At 54.3% G+C, this 15377-nt stretch overlaps 2 protein-coding genes across 7 annotated transcripts in view; both read left to right on the top strand.

The window, feature by feature from the left end:
* Window positions 1-12387, top strand: part of IP6K1 (inositol hexakisphosphate kinase 1) — a 39537-nt gene extending 27150 nt beyond the window's left edge. For 4 of the 5 annotated variants that reach the window (XM_075159310.1, XM_075159307.1, XM_075159306.1 and 1 more), the window contains 5 exons: window positions 2674-3019; window positions 5364-5574; window positions 6194-6378; window positions 8680-8855; window positions 9708-12387. In XM_075159310.1, the coding sequence (XP_075015411.1) occupies window positions 2797-3019; window positions 5364-5574; window positions 6194-6378; window positions 8680-8855; window positions 9708-10217 (1305 nt within the window). In that variant the 5' untranslated portion in view covers window positions 2674-2796 and the 3' untranslated portion in view covers window positions 10218-12387. The remainder of the gene's footprint in view (window positions 1-2673; window positions 3020-5363; window positions 5575-6193; window positions 6379-8679; window positions 8856-9707) is intronic. The other variant, XM_075159309.1, reaches the window with a different exon arrangement.
* Window positions 12388-12972: 585 nt separating this feature from the next.
* On the top strand, window positions 12973-15316 carry GMPPB (GDP-mannose pyrophosphorylase B). 2 transcript variants are annotated; one of them, XM_075159312.1, is made up of 8 exons: window positions 12973-13152; window positions 13219-13299; window positions 13374-13422; window positions 13931-14232; window positions 14304-14382; window positions 14464-14591; window positions 14777-14959; window positions 15123-15316. In XM_075159312.1, exons 1-8 carry the CDS (start codon window positions 13024-13026, stop codon window positions 15252-15254), a joined length of 1083 nt encoding a protein of 360 aa, XP_075015413.1. In that variant the 5' UTR covers window positions 12973-13023; the 3' UTR covers window positions 15255-15316. The 2 variants fall into 2 exon arrangements, with proteins under 2 accessions (XP_075015413.1, XP_075015414.1); XM_075159313.1 differs by lacking the exon at window positions 13219-13299 and having other exon boundaries at window positions 12993-13152.
* The last annotated feature ends 61 nt before the right edge of the window (window positions 15317-15377 follow it).

Here is a 15377-nt window from a genome sequence, read left to right on the forward strand (position 1 = left end):
CACCTGGTGCCCAGCTCCTTCTCTTGCATCACGGCCACCGAATTTTTTTTTTTTTTGTGGCTGTCACTCCCTCCCAGGTGTGGCTGCACATCCAAAACTTGTCATGTTGGGTTTTCTTGGGGGCGGTGGGGTACTTGGCAGTGAGCCTGGGGCACTTCTTGGTGGCTGCAGCCTGTTTTCATTGCCGCGTTCCCAGGAGCCCTTCGACGACTGCAGTCGTCTCATGGATATCTCTAGGCCATGCAGTGGAGGAGGCTTGAGGGACTCTGCAGAGTGGGTGGCTGCTGTCCTCAGAATAATTCAGGTGGCATGTGCTTCGTTGTTGCTCGCCTTTAGGAAAGAAGACTGCTGAAAGTAGGGAAAGGGTTCAAATCTCCTGCTCTGATGACCGAAATCTGCCTGTAGCCCATAGGTGAGGCACTTCTAACTGTGAGAACAGTCTGCGTGGGCCTTGGGGAGGGGGGGTGTGTCTGCAGGGGTGTTTGTGATCTCCATGTGAAGTTAGTGAAGGTGTCTGAAGCTAATGAGTCTGCTTAGATAATCCCCCTTCTCTAAAGTATGGATAATAGTACTTCCTTCCGTCACTGGCAAAACTGAGACCCTGAGACATTTTGTGGTTGGCTTTCAGTGAAAACTGGGACTAGTACCAGACCTGAGCATCATACGCATGTCTCCCCAGCCTGGCAACTACTGTTACCACACAGGTGAATCTTTTATTTCTCCTGTCTTGCGAATTTTAAACTATAGGAAGGTGTGAAGTTAAACTTGTCCCCTATATTGTTTGGAATAACTGAAAACTCTGCTTTAGTCATTAGCAAAATAAAAGAAACTGAATCCAAGACAAAGCTGCGTCAGCAAGGGGAGATTTAAGTCTGTAAAGCATTCGTCTGAAATCTGTGAAGTGCTGATCTGTTGCAGATGCTGGCACCTTGCTTGTTCTCGGATATTAACTACCATTAAACCAAACTAAAACATATATGACATAAGCAAGCCTCTGCTGCTGAAATTTCTTCTTGTTGATAAGGCAAGTAAGAGGGAGGAGAGAAATCCACAGCATGATTTTTGTCTTTGTGATACAACGTAGGCTCTGAGTGAGTTTAGGAGGCAGGCTTTGTTTGAAGAGACTTTGATACGGGTTGCTACAGAGAGGGACCGTCTGTGGTGGTGTTTTGTTTTTTTTCCCTCCTGTTCCCTGCCCCCCACCTTAAAAGCCAGTTAAATATTCACATTGTTCCCCTTACGCTGAATGTAGTTGTGTGGTCATGTAACCACAAAAGGAAATGTTTTCCATCGGATCAGTGAGATGATTCAACTCAAATGTACGTACACTCATACTATCCCAAAATCCAGTGCGAGGGAGCGAACAGGAACGTGCGGACCGGGAGAGAGAAGCATTGTCCTGTTGCGGGGAGCTTTTGGGTTAGGTTGGGTTAAACACGTTATGAAGTGTCGCCCCTCCTTTTGAATCTCTTGAGCTGCATCTCTTATGTGATTGAATTGGAGGGGAGGGAGAAGAGCCCATCTTCATCCAGAACTTCCCCCAGCCTGGCAGTGTTGTGTAGCTGTGGAGACATCCCGTGGCCAGATGAGGAACAGTCTGAACCACGTCCCTTGTTCAGGCCTCCAAGATTCCTCAGTTCTTAAATTACTGCCCTTGGCTGTGGCTGCGCTAAGAAACTGGAAATTTGATGAATTCAGAAACTGTAGTCACCATATGGTTCTTGTACCAAAGGCTTTGGATAACTCATCGTTACGAGGAAATCCTGTGGTGGTTTCCCTAGCAGCCTCAGGAGCAGCTATGATCTAAGCTGGAAAGGGCAAATCATCTGGAGAGAATTTGGACGGCTTTACTTTTCCATCATCCTGTGGCTGTGCCGGGCACTGTGCAAACCTTAAAAGAGCGTCTGTCTTCTCCAAAGCACTTCTAATCTCATTTGGATTTAGCGATCTCTCTTGCCTGCCTCTAAAGATCAGGGACCTGTTGTGCATGTAGGTGCTGTGGAAGCTTCAGGAAATAGTTGTTGTCCTGAAGGGTTTAGAGTAATAAAGGAGAGAGTCCGAGTGGAATCCATTCAGTTACAGCATATGCACAGCGACAGAATAACTGTCTTATTCCGACAGAGCTCAGTGTCAGAGCTTGAAGAGAAACGAATCAGTAAAGGAGGAAACAATGTTAGAGTAGGAGGTGAACAGGAATTATTTAGTCATTTAGATGTTAAAAATGCAGAAGCACAAGGAGTGGAATTCGGATTCTTGAAATGTTTGTTCTGCCTGTGTCAGTCACTGTTGCTGATAGGCAGGTGTGGGCTTGGTTTTAATTGTGCTGTAGCTCATGGTTTGTGCTCCTTTATCACGTTGCCTTACTGATAAAATGAACTAAAGGAAGGCAATAGTATTTGCTAAAGATGAGGAGGCTCAAAATACTCATATCTCCTCCTTGTGTCTCTTGTCAACCCTATTGGAGAAGCTGTAGATGAGGCTGCCTCCGAATTAGGGTGTGTTTACCTGTAGGATTAAAGAGGTGGTGAGCAGCATGCTGGAACAAGTGGGATGTAAACAAAGAACAGAAGAGGAACAGTTATTGATATAAATAAATACCCAAAACTTTTCTGAGCCAACAGGGAGCGAATGCAAGTGGTCCTCCGTTCACAGGACTCTCCTTTGCTTTTTCAGATCATTATAAGGAAGCAGATTGCCAGGATTTCCCCCCTGTGGCTGCCTGACTGCTGCTGAGCTACCCCTCCCAGCCCATGTGGCTCTCCCCATGCTCCAAGAGTGCAACTGGTGCCCAACGCAATGTGTGTTTGTCAAACCATGGAAGTGGGCAAGTATGGCAAGAATGCCACTCGATCCGGAGACCGGGGGGTTCTGCTGGAGCCTTTCATTCACCAGGTGGGCGGCCACAGCAGCATGATGCGCTACGACGACCATACTGTCTGCAAGCCCCTCATTACCAGAGAACAGCGCTTCTATGAATCTCTGCCCCCTGAAATGAAGGAGTTCACACCTGAGTACAAAGGTGAGGCCTTTTGTCGTTCCAGAATGCAGTTACATGCTTCAAGAACCTGCCCTCTCATTTTCCTGCAGCTACTGATGTCTTGCTGTCTTTTGGTGTCATTTTATTTGTTGTTTTTAATTCTCTTTTGCTGGCTAGCAATTTGATAGGAGCAGTTGGAAAGGAGGAAGTCTTTTTTTGTAGGCGTGCAGAGTTTAATCTGCTCCTCTTTCTAGACAGAGAATATGCAGTGTGACAGTTGTAGTCTGAAGCTTAAGGTAATGGATGTGTAACTGAAGTAACTCTACTACCAAGTTACTGTCAATTACAGCCTTGACCTTGAGCAAATGAAATTCGGTCATATACTGAGCATTTGCACATTCCAGTCCTGTAATTTATTGCTTCCTCATCCCATCTCTTTTATGGACCCGTATCAGAAAGCTGCTGAAGCAGGAAGCGTTGCTTTCCCAGCGCTGAGGTGAAGCCTTGTCCCCAGCTGCTTTGAAGGAATGGAATTTTCCAGTGTCGGTATCGTTGTAGGAGGTTGGCAGCTCATGTGTATCTTTCAGAAGCTCGATACGCTTTTGGCCATGTATTCAGGATGGTGACACTGGCAGGTAGCCTTCTGGGGGACTCGGCGCTCCTATTGCCTCCGCTGCTTTGTCACCGCGTGGCGCTGGGAGGGGATGGTGCTTCACAGACAGCTGGGACCACCATCTGTTCAGGGTCTTGCCGTTTGATCTGGCTGCGGCCTGAAGGTCTCGAAGCAGTGTCAGCTTACCTACCTGTGTCTGTATGCAGATCACGAGTGAAGGATACAGTCTCCAACAGACGGGTCTTCTTGTACCCTCAAGCTGCTCTGGGGCCAATACGGTGCTCTAGTGACCCATCAGAAATCCCAGCTGAAGCCTGTGTAGTTACTAGAATTGATACGGTGTCAGGCTTTCCTTGGAAGATGTGTTTAAACTGACGAAGCTGATAGTCCAGATGGAGACCTGTCGTCTTGAAGTCAGATACTTCCTGGTAGCCTAAAGGCATAGGACGTGCACCTCCACCCCGGTGTGGGATTTCATCCGAGAGTCCCGTGCAGTTTCCTGATAGTCCCAGAAATTGTTCCTGCTGATCTGGGGGAGAGGAGTATTGGGGATGATGTTTCCTGTCTGAGCACTCAGGTGTTACTGTAAGATTGCCCTTTACAGAGATATCTTGAGGAGCATATCCAGGCAGCCAGAGCACTTGGAGTGGCATTTATGTAGTGACATGCTGGAGTCCTGAAGTGCTCTGAAGTTGCGTTGAGCTGCCTGAATCTCGTTAGCGTTGTCATGTGCAGATAAGGAAAAAGGAAGGACAGTAACATGATGGCCTGCATCAACTGAGCAGTGCGAGGTTTCCTCACGTTTGTGATGAATCATTTGATTCGGTGCATCTAGCATCTGATACTCCTAGCAGCTGTTCAATCCTGGTGACAAGCTAATGAATGATTTTTGTCATTGCAAGTTAGGAGATGGGCTGATAGCCCCATTTTCAGGGCTGGGGGAGTCCCAAAGATGAAGATGTCAGCCCTAACTAGAAGTGTCAGCTGTCCCGCTCTGTGGCTGGCCAGCTAGATATACTCAGTCTGTGCTGTGAAAGATCTATACCTTCCCTTGGACTATGTTGCTTTCCAGGAGCCTTCAGAAGGTAGAACTGGACAGGACACAAATGGTCCTGCTTGCCTGCACCTGGCTGGGGTAGTTTTACTTCCAGGGCCTCCTATTTTTATTGCTAGGAAGCCCTAGCAGAGGAGTTTGCAGATCCCTTTTCTGCAAGACTGGCTGACTTGTGATGAGTGGCAGGTGTCACCTCGGCCTCAGAGCTCTGTACTTCAGAGCTCAGATGCTGGAGAGCTCCTTTATCGGAGAAAGTACACTCCTCCTTGGCCAGCAATGTCCTTGTCAACAGCAGGAACGCTTCTGCAGGACATAGATACTTACCCCAATGAACTAGATATATATTTCGTATGCTTTGCCCCCCTCAACGTCTTGGTAGACTGTGCTTGACTTTCTCCAGTTTGACGACATTTGCTGCAAGACTGAATGGAAGGAAATAATCACACCCCTCAGCCTACCAGCTGCGCTTTTGTCCTTAATTTCCTGTGGGTGGCAGAGCTTCCCCTGCTGCTGCTGAGTGTTCACTCAGGTAGTGACACAGGGCACTCTTTGGGGGATTTCTCCTCTGTGCTGTGCTAACAACATTTGGGTTCTTGTAGTCTTAAACCTCCTTTCGTTGCTCTGGATTTGCTTTGCTGCTCTGTTGAACATTTAGGTGCTAGTGGTTGTGTATTCCCTGCCCTGGGAAACAGAACTGGCATGTCACTTCTCTCCGGCAGGTGTGGTATCTGTCTGTTTTGAGGGAGACAGCGATGGCTACATTAACCTGGTGGCCTATCCCTATGTGGAGAACGAGGCTCTGGAGCAGGATGATATGCCGGAGAGGGACCAGCCGCGACGCAAGCACTCGCGTCGGAGCCTTCACAGATCAAGCAGCAGCACTGAGCACAAGGAGGAAAAGCCTGGCCTGGCCAGTGACAGCACTGAAAGGTAAAAGCTTTGAGGGCCCAGTGACAACACGATGAGCAGGAAATCTCTCTTCCCCTTTCAGCTCTGGTGCTCCTTTTGTTGAGAGCATTTTGCACTTCCACACAGTCGGCAGGCTGTCTTGCACTTGCCAGCCCAGCAAACTGTGGCACTGCAAACTGCGTCAGGAGTTTTGCTAGATTCAGGATGAACTTGTCCACGTGAAGTGCTTCTGACACAGGATAACCCTTGGCAGTTTGTTGGATGTGGAACCAAAGCGTGTGGAGCAGATTCAAACACTCTTCAGTCCACCTGGTTATTAACCCAAAATTTCTTCCAAGGGTACTTTGAATACTGGTCTCTGCCTTCTCACACCAGCTGGAGCTCCCTGAGGAAAAAATGTTCCCGATTACTCCATCAATTGCAGTACAACCTAGCACAGATGTTTGACCAGATCCTTGAGCGTGCGTCCACAGCCCAGGGTATTAGTGAGGATTTGCTGTTAAGAAGGTCTGTATTGTGTGAAGTGTGCAGCAGGAGAAGGAACAGGAGATAGTCGTGTGCAAGGGGAGGGAATGACAGTCGTAAGTATCTGAAGAATGCGTGGATTCTAACAGGCAAGTTTGTTCTGTCTTTATACCAGCAGCATCCAGGAAACCAAGAGTCCCAGGGTGGACTTGCACATCCACTCAGATGTTCCATTTCAGATGTTGGATGGGAACAGCGGCCTGAGCTCTGAGAAGATCAGCTATAACCCCTGGAGCCTGCGCTGTCATAAGCAGCAGCTGAGCCGCATGCGGTCAGAGTCCAAGGACCGAAAACTCTACAGTATCCTTTGGGAAGCAGAACTGAGTGTGTCGGGTTGCTGCTGCTGCTCTGGCCTACACGTTTGTGCCTGGGGCAGCTTATTTCCTTTGGCTTTCCCATCGTTCACACAAGCAAAGCTGTATTACATGTTTCTTTTTACTATTCCTTCCTGCTTCCCATACAGTGACACTAAGAGAAGCCATGTTTCTAGCTAGATTCCATGTTTTCTTTCTTTTCTGGTCCTTCTCTTTGTTAGCTTGTGTTTTGAACTGTAGTTTTTCATGTCAGGCTTTGCCTGGCAGCAGATACAGGTCTACTTTGTTCAGTAATCCCTTGGGAGAGAGCTGGGTTTGTCCTTGTCACCTTTCTTGAATTTCTTCCAGTTCTACGGTATCCTTCTGGTGACCATGACCAGAACTGCACACAATACAGAAGATGCAGGTGAACCAGAGATTTCCACTGGTGTTTAATGCTGTTGTCCCTCCTCCCTCATAACTCCTGACACACTCTTGTTCTAAGTGCTGTTTCATTACCCCCAGATCCCACTCCTGGCTGGTAATAGTTGTCTCAAAACACACTGCTTTATGCATTAAAAATTTTTTCTCCTTATCTTGTGTGTTAACTCTGGAGAATTTTGCCTGCCCATTTAATGGCCAAGTCAGTCTCACAAGATTCTTGTGGAGTTTTTCACAACTGTTCCTCATGTTGGCAACCTTGAGTAACTTAGTCCTACAAACAAATTTGTCATCTCGCTGTTCACTCACTCTTCTGCATCACTTGTTGAATGGTACGGATCTCCACGCAAAGACCTTGCTGGTGACTTTGGCTGTAAGACCGGTCAGGCTAGTCTGTAGTTCCCCAGATCTCCGCAAATGAGCGTTGTGGTGGCCCCCCTTCAGTCTCCTGGTACTAAGGCAGTGTTAAATGAGTTACGCATCTCTCATTTTCTGTTCAACATGCGCTCTCTTCTCTTGGCATTTCAGTTTGAGAATTCTCTGAACTCAGACGGAGAGTTCTGGCTTGGCAATCCTCTCAGCTCTTCCCCAGTAAACAAAGCAGCAAAATATTAATCTTACTTCTCTTTATAGGGGGTCTCTCCACACCCCCCCATCCCACCCCCTTCCCCTGTAGCTCCTTTTGTACTTTGTCTTTAAACCCTGCAGGCAGGGGTCTGGGAAGGGAAGGCTGACTGGCTTCTTCATGTGATTGGGGATGGATTTGTTATTTTCTAAGCCTTCGCAAGTGACTCCTCATGCTTTTGTCTTGAACTTGCCAGCTTGTGGGTTTTTTTGTTGTTTTACCTGCTGGAGCTTGATTCTGTTTTCCTCACACAGAAACAACCTTACTTTTAACAGCTGTATTCTTCATCATTTTAACTGTGTGGGCTTCCTTTTCCTATTCTCAAACGTGTGCTTTGAGCCTCCAGCTTTTATTTTTAAATAGCCTGTATCACTTGCAGAGAAGTAATTATTTTTGGCTGTCCTATTCTTTTTAATCACACTTCCTTATTTTTATGAAGTTCCTCTTTCAAAATCAAGCATAGTTGATGATAGATTTTTTTTTTCTAAATGTTAAACTTCCTTGCAGGTTTAATCTAGCTCTGCTCTGGTTGCCATTTCAGCGTGACATGTTGAACTGTGCCCTGCAGGGCTACGTGGGGCAAACTTCAGGTTGTTTTTTTCCCCTTTGGGACAAGCTGCTGCACTGATTGTCTCGGGTTTGTTCTCAGCGCTGTGCCCTAATGGAGGGTTTGCCCATTGTGCGTGCTGGTAATTGAAGGCTGCCGTTACTCTTCTGTTTCCTGCCTTTGTAGCCTCTCCAGTTTCCCCCCTGTGTCGGGCAGTGTTGCTGCTCTGGGCAGGTCAATAGCAACAGTACTCTGCTATTACTTGAGCCTTGAGTTTTCAGTCCGTGGGGATTGTATTGTTTATCCATATGGTTAAATTGCTAATTTGATTAGACTTCAAGCTCTCCCTTAATGTATCAGCAATTCTTACTGGCAGATTGTGTCTTTCCTGACACTAGCGTTCTGCTCTTCGGTTCCCCCTGCTGAGTTTCCAGTATGCCTGCATGTGATCTCCTTGCTTAATGTTGGCCGTTCCACTTTCCAGGCTGATTTCTTCTGCCGAGTGTGAAAGCCTGGGTGCCGCTGTTTGGGTTTTGTACTTTTCTTCACCTCCCCAAATAGTTTGTTCTGTCTGTTCTTTGGGTTCCTATTCGTTTGTTGCCCGACCCTATCTCATGCTGGCCCAAGTCCCTGTCCGTGGTGGCCCCAGGGAGCGGTGTCTCTGACAGGTGAGCTCTCCTTGACATGTCTCCCAGAGTTCCTTTTGCTGGAGAACGTGGTGCATCACTTCAAGCTTCCCTGCGTACTTGATCTGAAGATGGGGACCAGACAGCACGGAGATGATGCATCTGAGGAGAAGGCTGCTCGGCAGATGAAGAAGTGTGAACAGAGCACTTCTGCCACCTTGGGCGTGCGCGTGTGTGGGATGCAGGTAGGGATCCCCGAGGCTGCAGGTGCTGCACCTTCCCTTTCACAGCCCCTTTAGACCTCCTAGTTAGTTTTCTGCTGAGCCCCGACTTACAGAGTCTTCCACTTCAGGTAGGTACACCAGTGTTCATAGTACGTGCTTTTTGTCTTCGTTTCTACGCCTAGAGCAAAGGAACCTGCTTCTCCCAAAATGGCCCACTTTATCCAAAGCGGTTTTGTTCACAGACAATTAGGGGATTTTCTAATAAAACTAGTTTTATGGCTTAGTGTTCAGCTAGAATCACAGTGCCTGGGCAGGGAGGTGTCCCTCTGTCCCAGCATCAGCTGACACTTGCTTCCGTACTCTATTGGGAGTTAAGAAGTTGCTCTCCTTTTGTGGGTAGGCCCCGCACCCAAGGATTTGCTGCTGGTGCTGTTGTGCAATAGCCGCTCCTTTCCCCACCCGCAGAAGGATCTTGTCATCCAGATCTCTGCCCACAGACTCTGAAGCAATGAGGGCCCCTCATTAATCACATGCCGCATAATAACGGCAATATGTGCCGGCAGCTCCTGCTGCCAGAGGATTGTCCGAGTTGCTGTAAGAGTCGGCTTTTTAAGCCTCAGGGTCTGTTGTGTCATGCTTTTTGGGCCACCCTTTGGGTGTCCTGGGAGAGAACCAGTGCTTGGGCACCCTGGCTGTGCCCAGGGGATGCACCCGTGAGCTGCTTTGGGATTCAGGGAACTGGCAGAGCTGTTTCCTGTTTCCCTCCTGGGTGTGGTGGGGACAGGACGAGTTCCCTCTGCCCTGTGCAGGACAGCTCAGGGCGCTCTGTGCGTGGCCTTAACCTGTTGCTCTGCCTTTCCTTTGGCGTTGTAGGTCTATCAGCTGGACACAGGGCATTACTTATGCAGGAATAAATACTATGGACGTGGTCTTTCCATCGAAGGCTTCCGCAATGCCCTCTACCAGTATCTCCACAACGGCATTGAGCTGCGCAAGGACCTCTTTGAGCCTATCCTCGCCAAACTGCGAAGCCTGAAGGCAGTTTTGGAGAGACAGGCCTCCTACCGCTTCTACTCCAGCTCCCTTCTCATCATTTACGATGGGAAGGACAGCAGGGCAGGTACGTTTGTGGAGCGCCGGCCGGAGACGCGCCTGAAGCGGGTGGACAGCTCTCTCCCGGAGAGCCTTCAGGATGGCGGCAGCACGGAGCCCGGCTCCTCGGCCCAGCCCAAGGTGGATGTGCGTATGATTGACTTTGCACACAGCACGTTCAAAGGCTTTCGCGATGACCCCACTGTGCATGACGGACCCGACATGGGTTATGTATTTGGGCTGGAAAGCCTCATCAACATCATGGAACAGATGCGTGAGGAAAACCAGTAGCCCCGGGCTACAGCCTCTTATTCTTGTCCTGGTGGCAGGAGCAGACAAGACCACCTACTACCACAGGAAAAAGCAGACAACTTTGGTTTTAAACAATTGTATTGCTCCATTGTTTTTAAATGTACTTGGATAGAAGAGCTGAGGGCAGGCAGGATGGAAGAGCTCCTCGTGCCGCCCAGATGGTTCTGACCACACTAGCTCTGCCTTCTGGAGGAGGCTCCGTAGATGCCTGCTGGGTGTTGGGTGTCCTGGTTCTTTGCTCGTCATGTGTGCGTTCTGGAGGGAGGACCTGGACGTAGGGAAGAGAAAGCAGGAGAGCACGGGGCTCTTTAGGGGGCTGGAGCTGTGGCGTGAGGAGCCTCCTGCCTCAGGACCCCCCGGGAGAGCCTTCCCTTTGAAATTCTCCTGGGTTATGTGGAAAGGGCACTCGACTAATAGTTGGCAGCGTCTGGGGGGCTGACGGCGAGCGGCGCAGGTGCTGGTCTGTGCGTTCGGTGTCGCTAGCTCTGCCCTGGGTTTTGCCGATGGGGCTTTGCTTTTGATGCTGCCTTTTTCTGCTGTTTGGGCACTGTGAATAACCAACCCAAACATGGAAATAAAATGACCAAATGCAACCCCTGGCAGAGCTGTGGCCAGGAGGGAATGCCGCACACCTGGAGTTGTGCTCGAGCCTGGGGCCTGCTTGCTCCCCGACGGGGTGGCGTGGGCAGGCCCGCGTACAGGCAGGCACGGGGCTCTGCAAGAGTAGCTCTGCCTTGGACCACTGACCAAGCAAGAACTCAGCTCGTGGGCTAGCAATAGTATCTGTAGCAGTTAACCCGACCCCAGCGGTGCAGCGGGGCCTTTCGGACCATTTCAACCCTTCCCCTTGTGTAATGTTGGTCCCACAGGTTGTACGCGAGTGTCTCCCTGCTGCCCTCGGGGGCCGCAGCGCGAGGCTGCCCTCTTCCCCCAGCGCGGCCCTCTGCCCCGCGGCCCCCGCTCTTCCAGCAGGTCTGTGCACAGGGATGGTGGAAGGGGAGGCCAAGGGTTAGGGCTAGCTCCTGTCCTCCCTGGGGGGGCAGGTGAGGGGGGACCTGGCTGAGCGGTGAGTGCCATCGCCTGACTGTTCAGCTTTGCCTCACGGAGTCAGTCTTTCCCAAAATAAACAATGTTTGTGGATGGAACAGCCAGCTGGGATGTGCTCTGCTGCCTGGGCTCCTGCCTGGAGCTGGTGCTTTACCCATGGCTTCCCTTGTTGAGGGCATTAACGTTTGATACTGTGGCCTGGTGGTACCGAACCGTACCCCCCTCTGCATCACCCCCTCTGTGTTTCTGTGCTGGGACCCCCGGTTGCTCCTTCCCCAGTGTCACTGACTTGTTCCATGGCGTTACCATTACCCTGACTGGCTGAGAAACCGCCTGGGTACCTGCAAGGCCAGGGTTGAGGGTTTTTTAGGGTTTTTTTGTTTGTTTGGGTTTTGTTTGTTTGTTTTTTTTTTTACTTCAGGAAAGCTTGTTTGGGGAACACTCGCATGTAGCATGTGTGCCGACTCTGTGTGTGCACGGTCTGCTTGGAAGGTGTTGGTGCTCGGCTGGTGGCCAGCTGCAGCGGGCGCAGCTCTGCGGCACTGGGGGTGGAAGGGGGCAGGGGCAGTGCCGGCTTTTGTCCTAAATCGTACCTCTCTGCCTGTCTCCCAGCTCCTCAAAAGCTTGCCCAAGCCACTGCTCCCCTCCAGCTCTCTGGATGAGGACCTTCATTCCTGCCGCTCTCCCCTGCGCTGGGTTACTACTTCATCCTTTCTGCGAGTCGCTGCCCCGCCAGGCAGGGCTGATGGGATTTTCAGGGAACAGGTTTGCAGGAGGGAGGGAGCATCAGGTGCCCCAGGTACCTACAAGAGCCACGGTGCCCTCACAGCCCTGTCCCTGGCCGGCTGCGCTCGGGCAGGTGCCGGGCCGGCTCCTGGGGATCACCTCTGCATCCCCCCGGCGCTGGCTCCTGCCTTTCCCCTTCCTCGCTAGGCCTGACGACCTGTGCCCTGTGGGAGCCGCCTCTCCCCTTCCCTTCGGACCACCGCCGTGGGACTCCACAGCTTGTACATAGCCTTGACCCCTGTTTGTTTTTACATGAATAATCACCCCGTTTGTGCTTCACAGAGAACCAAAAACCATTAAAGGATCTGTTTTTGTCCGTGGTGTGCCGTGCCTGCCTTTCCCTGCCGACTGAGCACGGGGGGTGGACTGGGTGGGGAGGCAGAGCTGGGCTGAGGGGCTTAGGCAGGATCCAGGTGGCTTAAACGTCTTCCCTGTCCCCGTAGGGTACAGCCGTGCCCCTTCCCTCCTCTCATCGTGGGTTGCCTTCATCCTTGCTCGCTCCAGGGGGCAGCACCGGCCCCGGGCAAGTTGCTGCCGTAACGACCCCACCTTGCAGGTCGCGGGGCGGGAGGCGAGCGGGACCCTTCTGCCCCCGTAGCGCCGTAGGAGCCCGCTGTGCTGCTGCTCCCCGCTTGCTTTTCCCCAGCATCCAGCTGCGGGCTGTTGGTGCCGCCGGGGCGGCGGCGGGACGCGGGGCGGGCGCTAGGACCCGGGGCGGGCGGCGGGACCCGGGGCGGGGCAGGCGGCGGGGCGGGCGCTAGGACCCGGGGCTGGGCGGCGGGACGCGGGGCGGGCGCTAGGACCCGGGGCTGGGCGGAGGGACGCGGGGCGGGCGCTAGGACCCGGGGCTGGGCGGCGGGACGCGGGGCGGGCGGGGGGCGTGCCGGGCGGCGGTGACGCGGAAGGCGCGCGCGGCGCTGACGTGTCGGTGCGGGCGCGGGGCGGCGCGGGGATGCGGGCGCTGATCCTGGTGGGCGGCTTCGGGACGCGGCTGCGGCCGCTGACCCTGAGCCGGCCGAAGCCGCTGGTGGAGTTCTGCAACAAGGCGCTGCTGCTGCACCAGCTGGAGGCCCTGCGGCAGGTGGGGGCGCGGGGGCGCGGGGGGCGCGGGGGCCGCCCCGCCGCCCGCTGACCTGCGCTCCCGCAGGCGGGCGTCAGCCACGTGGTGCTGGCGGTGAGCTACATGTCGGAGGCGCTGGGGGCCGCCATGCGGGAGCAGGAGCAGCGGGTAAGGGTCCCCCCGCCTCCCCCCGCCTCCCCCCGCAACCCGCCCCGCACCCGCCGCTCACCCTGTGCCCGCAGCTTGGCATCCGCATCTCCCTGTCCCACGAGAAGGAGCCGCTGGGCACAGGTAGGGTGCGGGCAGCGGGCAGGGGCAGAGGTGCTGGGGCTGGGGTGGGCGCAGGCAGGACGGAGGAGGCCCGGGGACGGCGGGGTGGGCTGGGGGGGGACACCGGGATGGGTACGGATAGGGCTGGGGACGCTGGGAGGGGGACACCATAAGCAGCAGGGTGGGTATGGATGGGCGGGGCTGGGGGACACTGGGAGGGGGACACCATGGAGAGCAGTGTGGGTACGGGTAGGGCTGGGCGACACCAGCAGGGGGACGCCACGGAGAGATGGGTGGGTATGGATGGGCAGGGCTGGGGGACACTGGGGACACTGGGAGGAGTATGCCAGGATGGGCATGGGCAGGATGAGAGGGACCAGGGACAGCAGGACTGGGTGAGGATCCAGGGGGACTGGGGGCTTGGGAGGGCCAGTGGGGAGCAGGGATGCTGGGACGGGCACAGGTGGGGCCAGGAGGACCCGGGCACTGGGCTCACCCCGTCCCTGCGGCGTCACTCACGGCTGGGCAGCGGGGCCGCTGGCGCTGGCGCGGGACCTGCTGGCCGAGGGCGGGGAGCCCTTCTTTGTCCTCAACAGTGACGTGATCTGCGAGTTCCCCTTCGCGGCGCTGGCCCGTTTCCACCGGCAGCACGGCGGCGAGGGCTCGCTGGTGGTGACCCGTGTGGAGGAGCCGGCCAAGTACGGCGTGGTGGTGAGCGAGGCTGACACCGGCCGCATCTGCCGCTTTGTGGAGAAGCCGCGCGTCTTCGTGTCCAACAAGATCAACGCCGGGCTTTACATCTTCAGCCCCGGCATCCTGCAACGCATCCAGGTAGGGGCTGGGGTGCTGGGCCGGGCTGGGGTGCCAGGTCCCCCGCTCAGCCCTGAGCCCCGTCCTCGCAGCTGCGCCCCACCTCCATCGAGAAGGAGATCTTCCCGGCCATGGCGCAGGAGGGGCAGCTCTACGCCATGGAGCTGCAGGGTAAGACCCTGTGCACGGTGTGGGCAGCACGGGGGAGGTCTTGCCACGCTGAGGGCTGTCACCGTGGCTCTGTCCCCGCAGGCTTCTGGATGGACATTGGGCAGCCGAAAGACTTCCTCACCGGCATGTGCATGTACCTGCAGGCGCTGCGGGCTCAGCACCCCGAGAAGCTGCACTCGGGGCCCGGTGTCGTAGGGAACGTGCTGGTGGTAAGTGCCAGCCCCCAGCACGCCGGCCCTGTGCATGTGTCACGGGCTCTCTGTGTCCTCCCACCGCTGTCCTCGCTGTCGTCCTCAAGCTGTGCCCCCCTGTCCCCGTGCTGGCCAAGTGGTGCGGGCCGTGCCGAGAGCTCTGGCTGCCCTCCCGGCCCCGCTGCAGCCCCTCTTCCTTCCAGGACCCCAGCGCCAAGATCGGGGCAAACTGCGTCATCGGCCCCAATGTGACGATCGGGGCCGGCGTGGTGGTGGAGGACGGGGTGCGCATCAAACGCTGCACTGTGCTGAAGGGGGCCCGCATCCGTTCCCACTCCTGGCTGGAGTCCTGCATCGTGGGCTGGAGCTGCTCCGTGGGGCAGTGGGTGAGGATGTGGGTGACCCCACGGGGGATCGGGGCTCAGCTCTTGCCATCCTGACTCCTCGGGCTGCGGCTGAAGGGATGGAGGGATGCGCCGGCTCCTGCAGGCAGGAGCGTGGCACTGAGCCCCGAGCCGGGGCAGGTGTGACGGGGCCTCTCTGGCGCAGGTGCGCATGGAGAACGTGACAGTGCTGGGCGAGGACGTCATCGTCAACGACGAGCTCTACCTCAATGGGGCCAACGTGCTGCCGCACAAGTCCATCGCCGAGTCTGTGCCAGAGCCGCGCATCATCATGTAGCAGCCCCTGGCGGGCCCCGCACTCCCGGCTCTGCTTGGATTAAATATTTATATTTCCATCTACCGCTGAGCGTCACCTGAGCGTGGCCCGAGCCCTGGGTCGCTCACCAGGGCTGCCCTGGCT

Source organism: Calonectris borealis, chromosome 10, assembly GCF_964195595.1.
Source record: "Calonectris borealis chromosome 10, bCalBor7.hap1.2, whole genome shotgun sequence".
Classification (NCBI taxonomy): Eukaryota; Metazoa; Chordata; class Aves; order Procellariiformes; family Procellariidae; genus Calonectris; species Calonectris borealis.

What these genes read in the sequence shown, in the direction of transcription:
- GMPPB (XM_075159312.1), top strand. Translation starts at nt 13,024, where the DNA reads ATGCGGGCGCTGATCCTGGTGGGCGGCTTCGGGACGCGGCTGCGGCCG. An exon ending in GAAGGAGCCGCTGGGCACAG is followed by an intron (nt 13,423 to 13,930) that starts GTAGGGTGCGGG and finishes ACGGCTGGGCAG; the next exon opens with CGGGGCCGCTGGCGCTGGCG. An exon ending in GCTGCTCCGTGGGGCAGTGG is followed by an intron (nt 14,960 to 15,122) that starts GTGAGGATGTGG and finishes TCTCTGGCGCAG; the next exon opens with GTGCGCATGGAGAACGTGAC.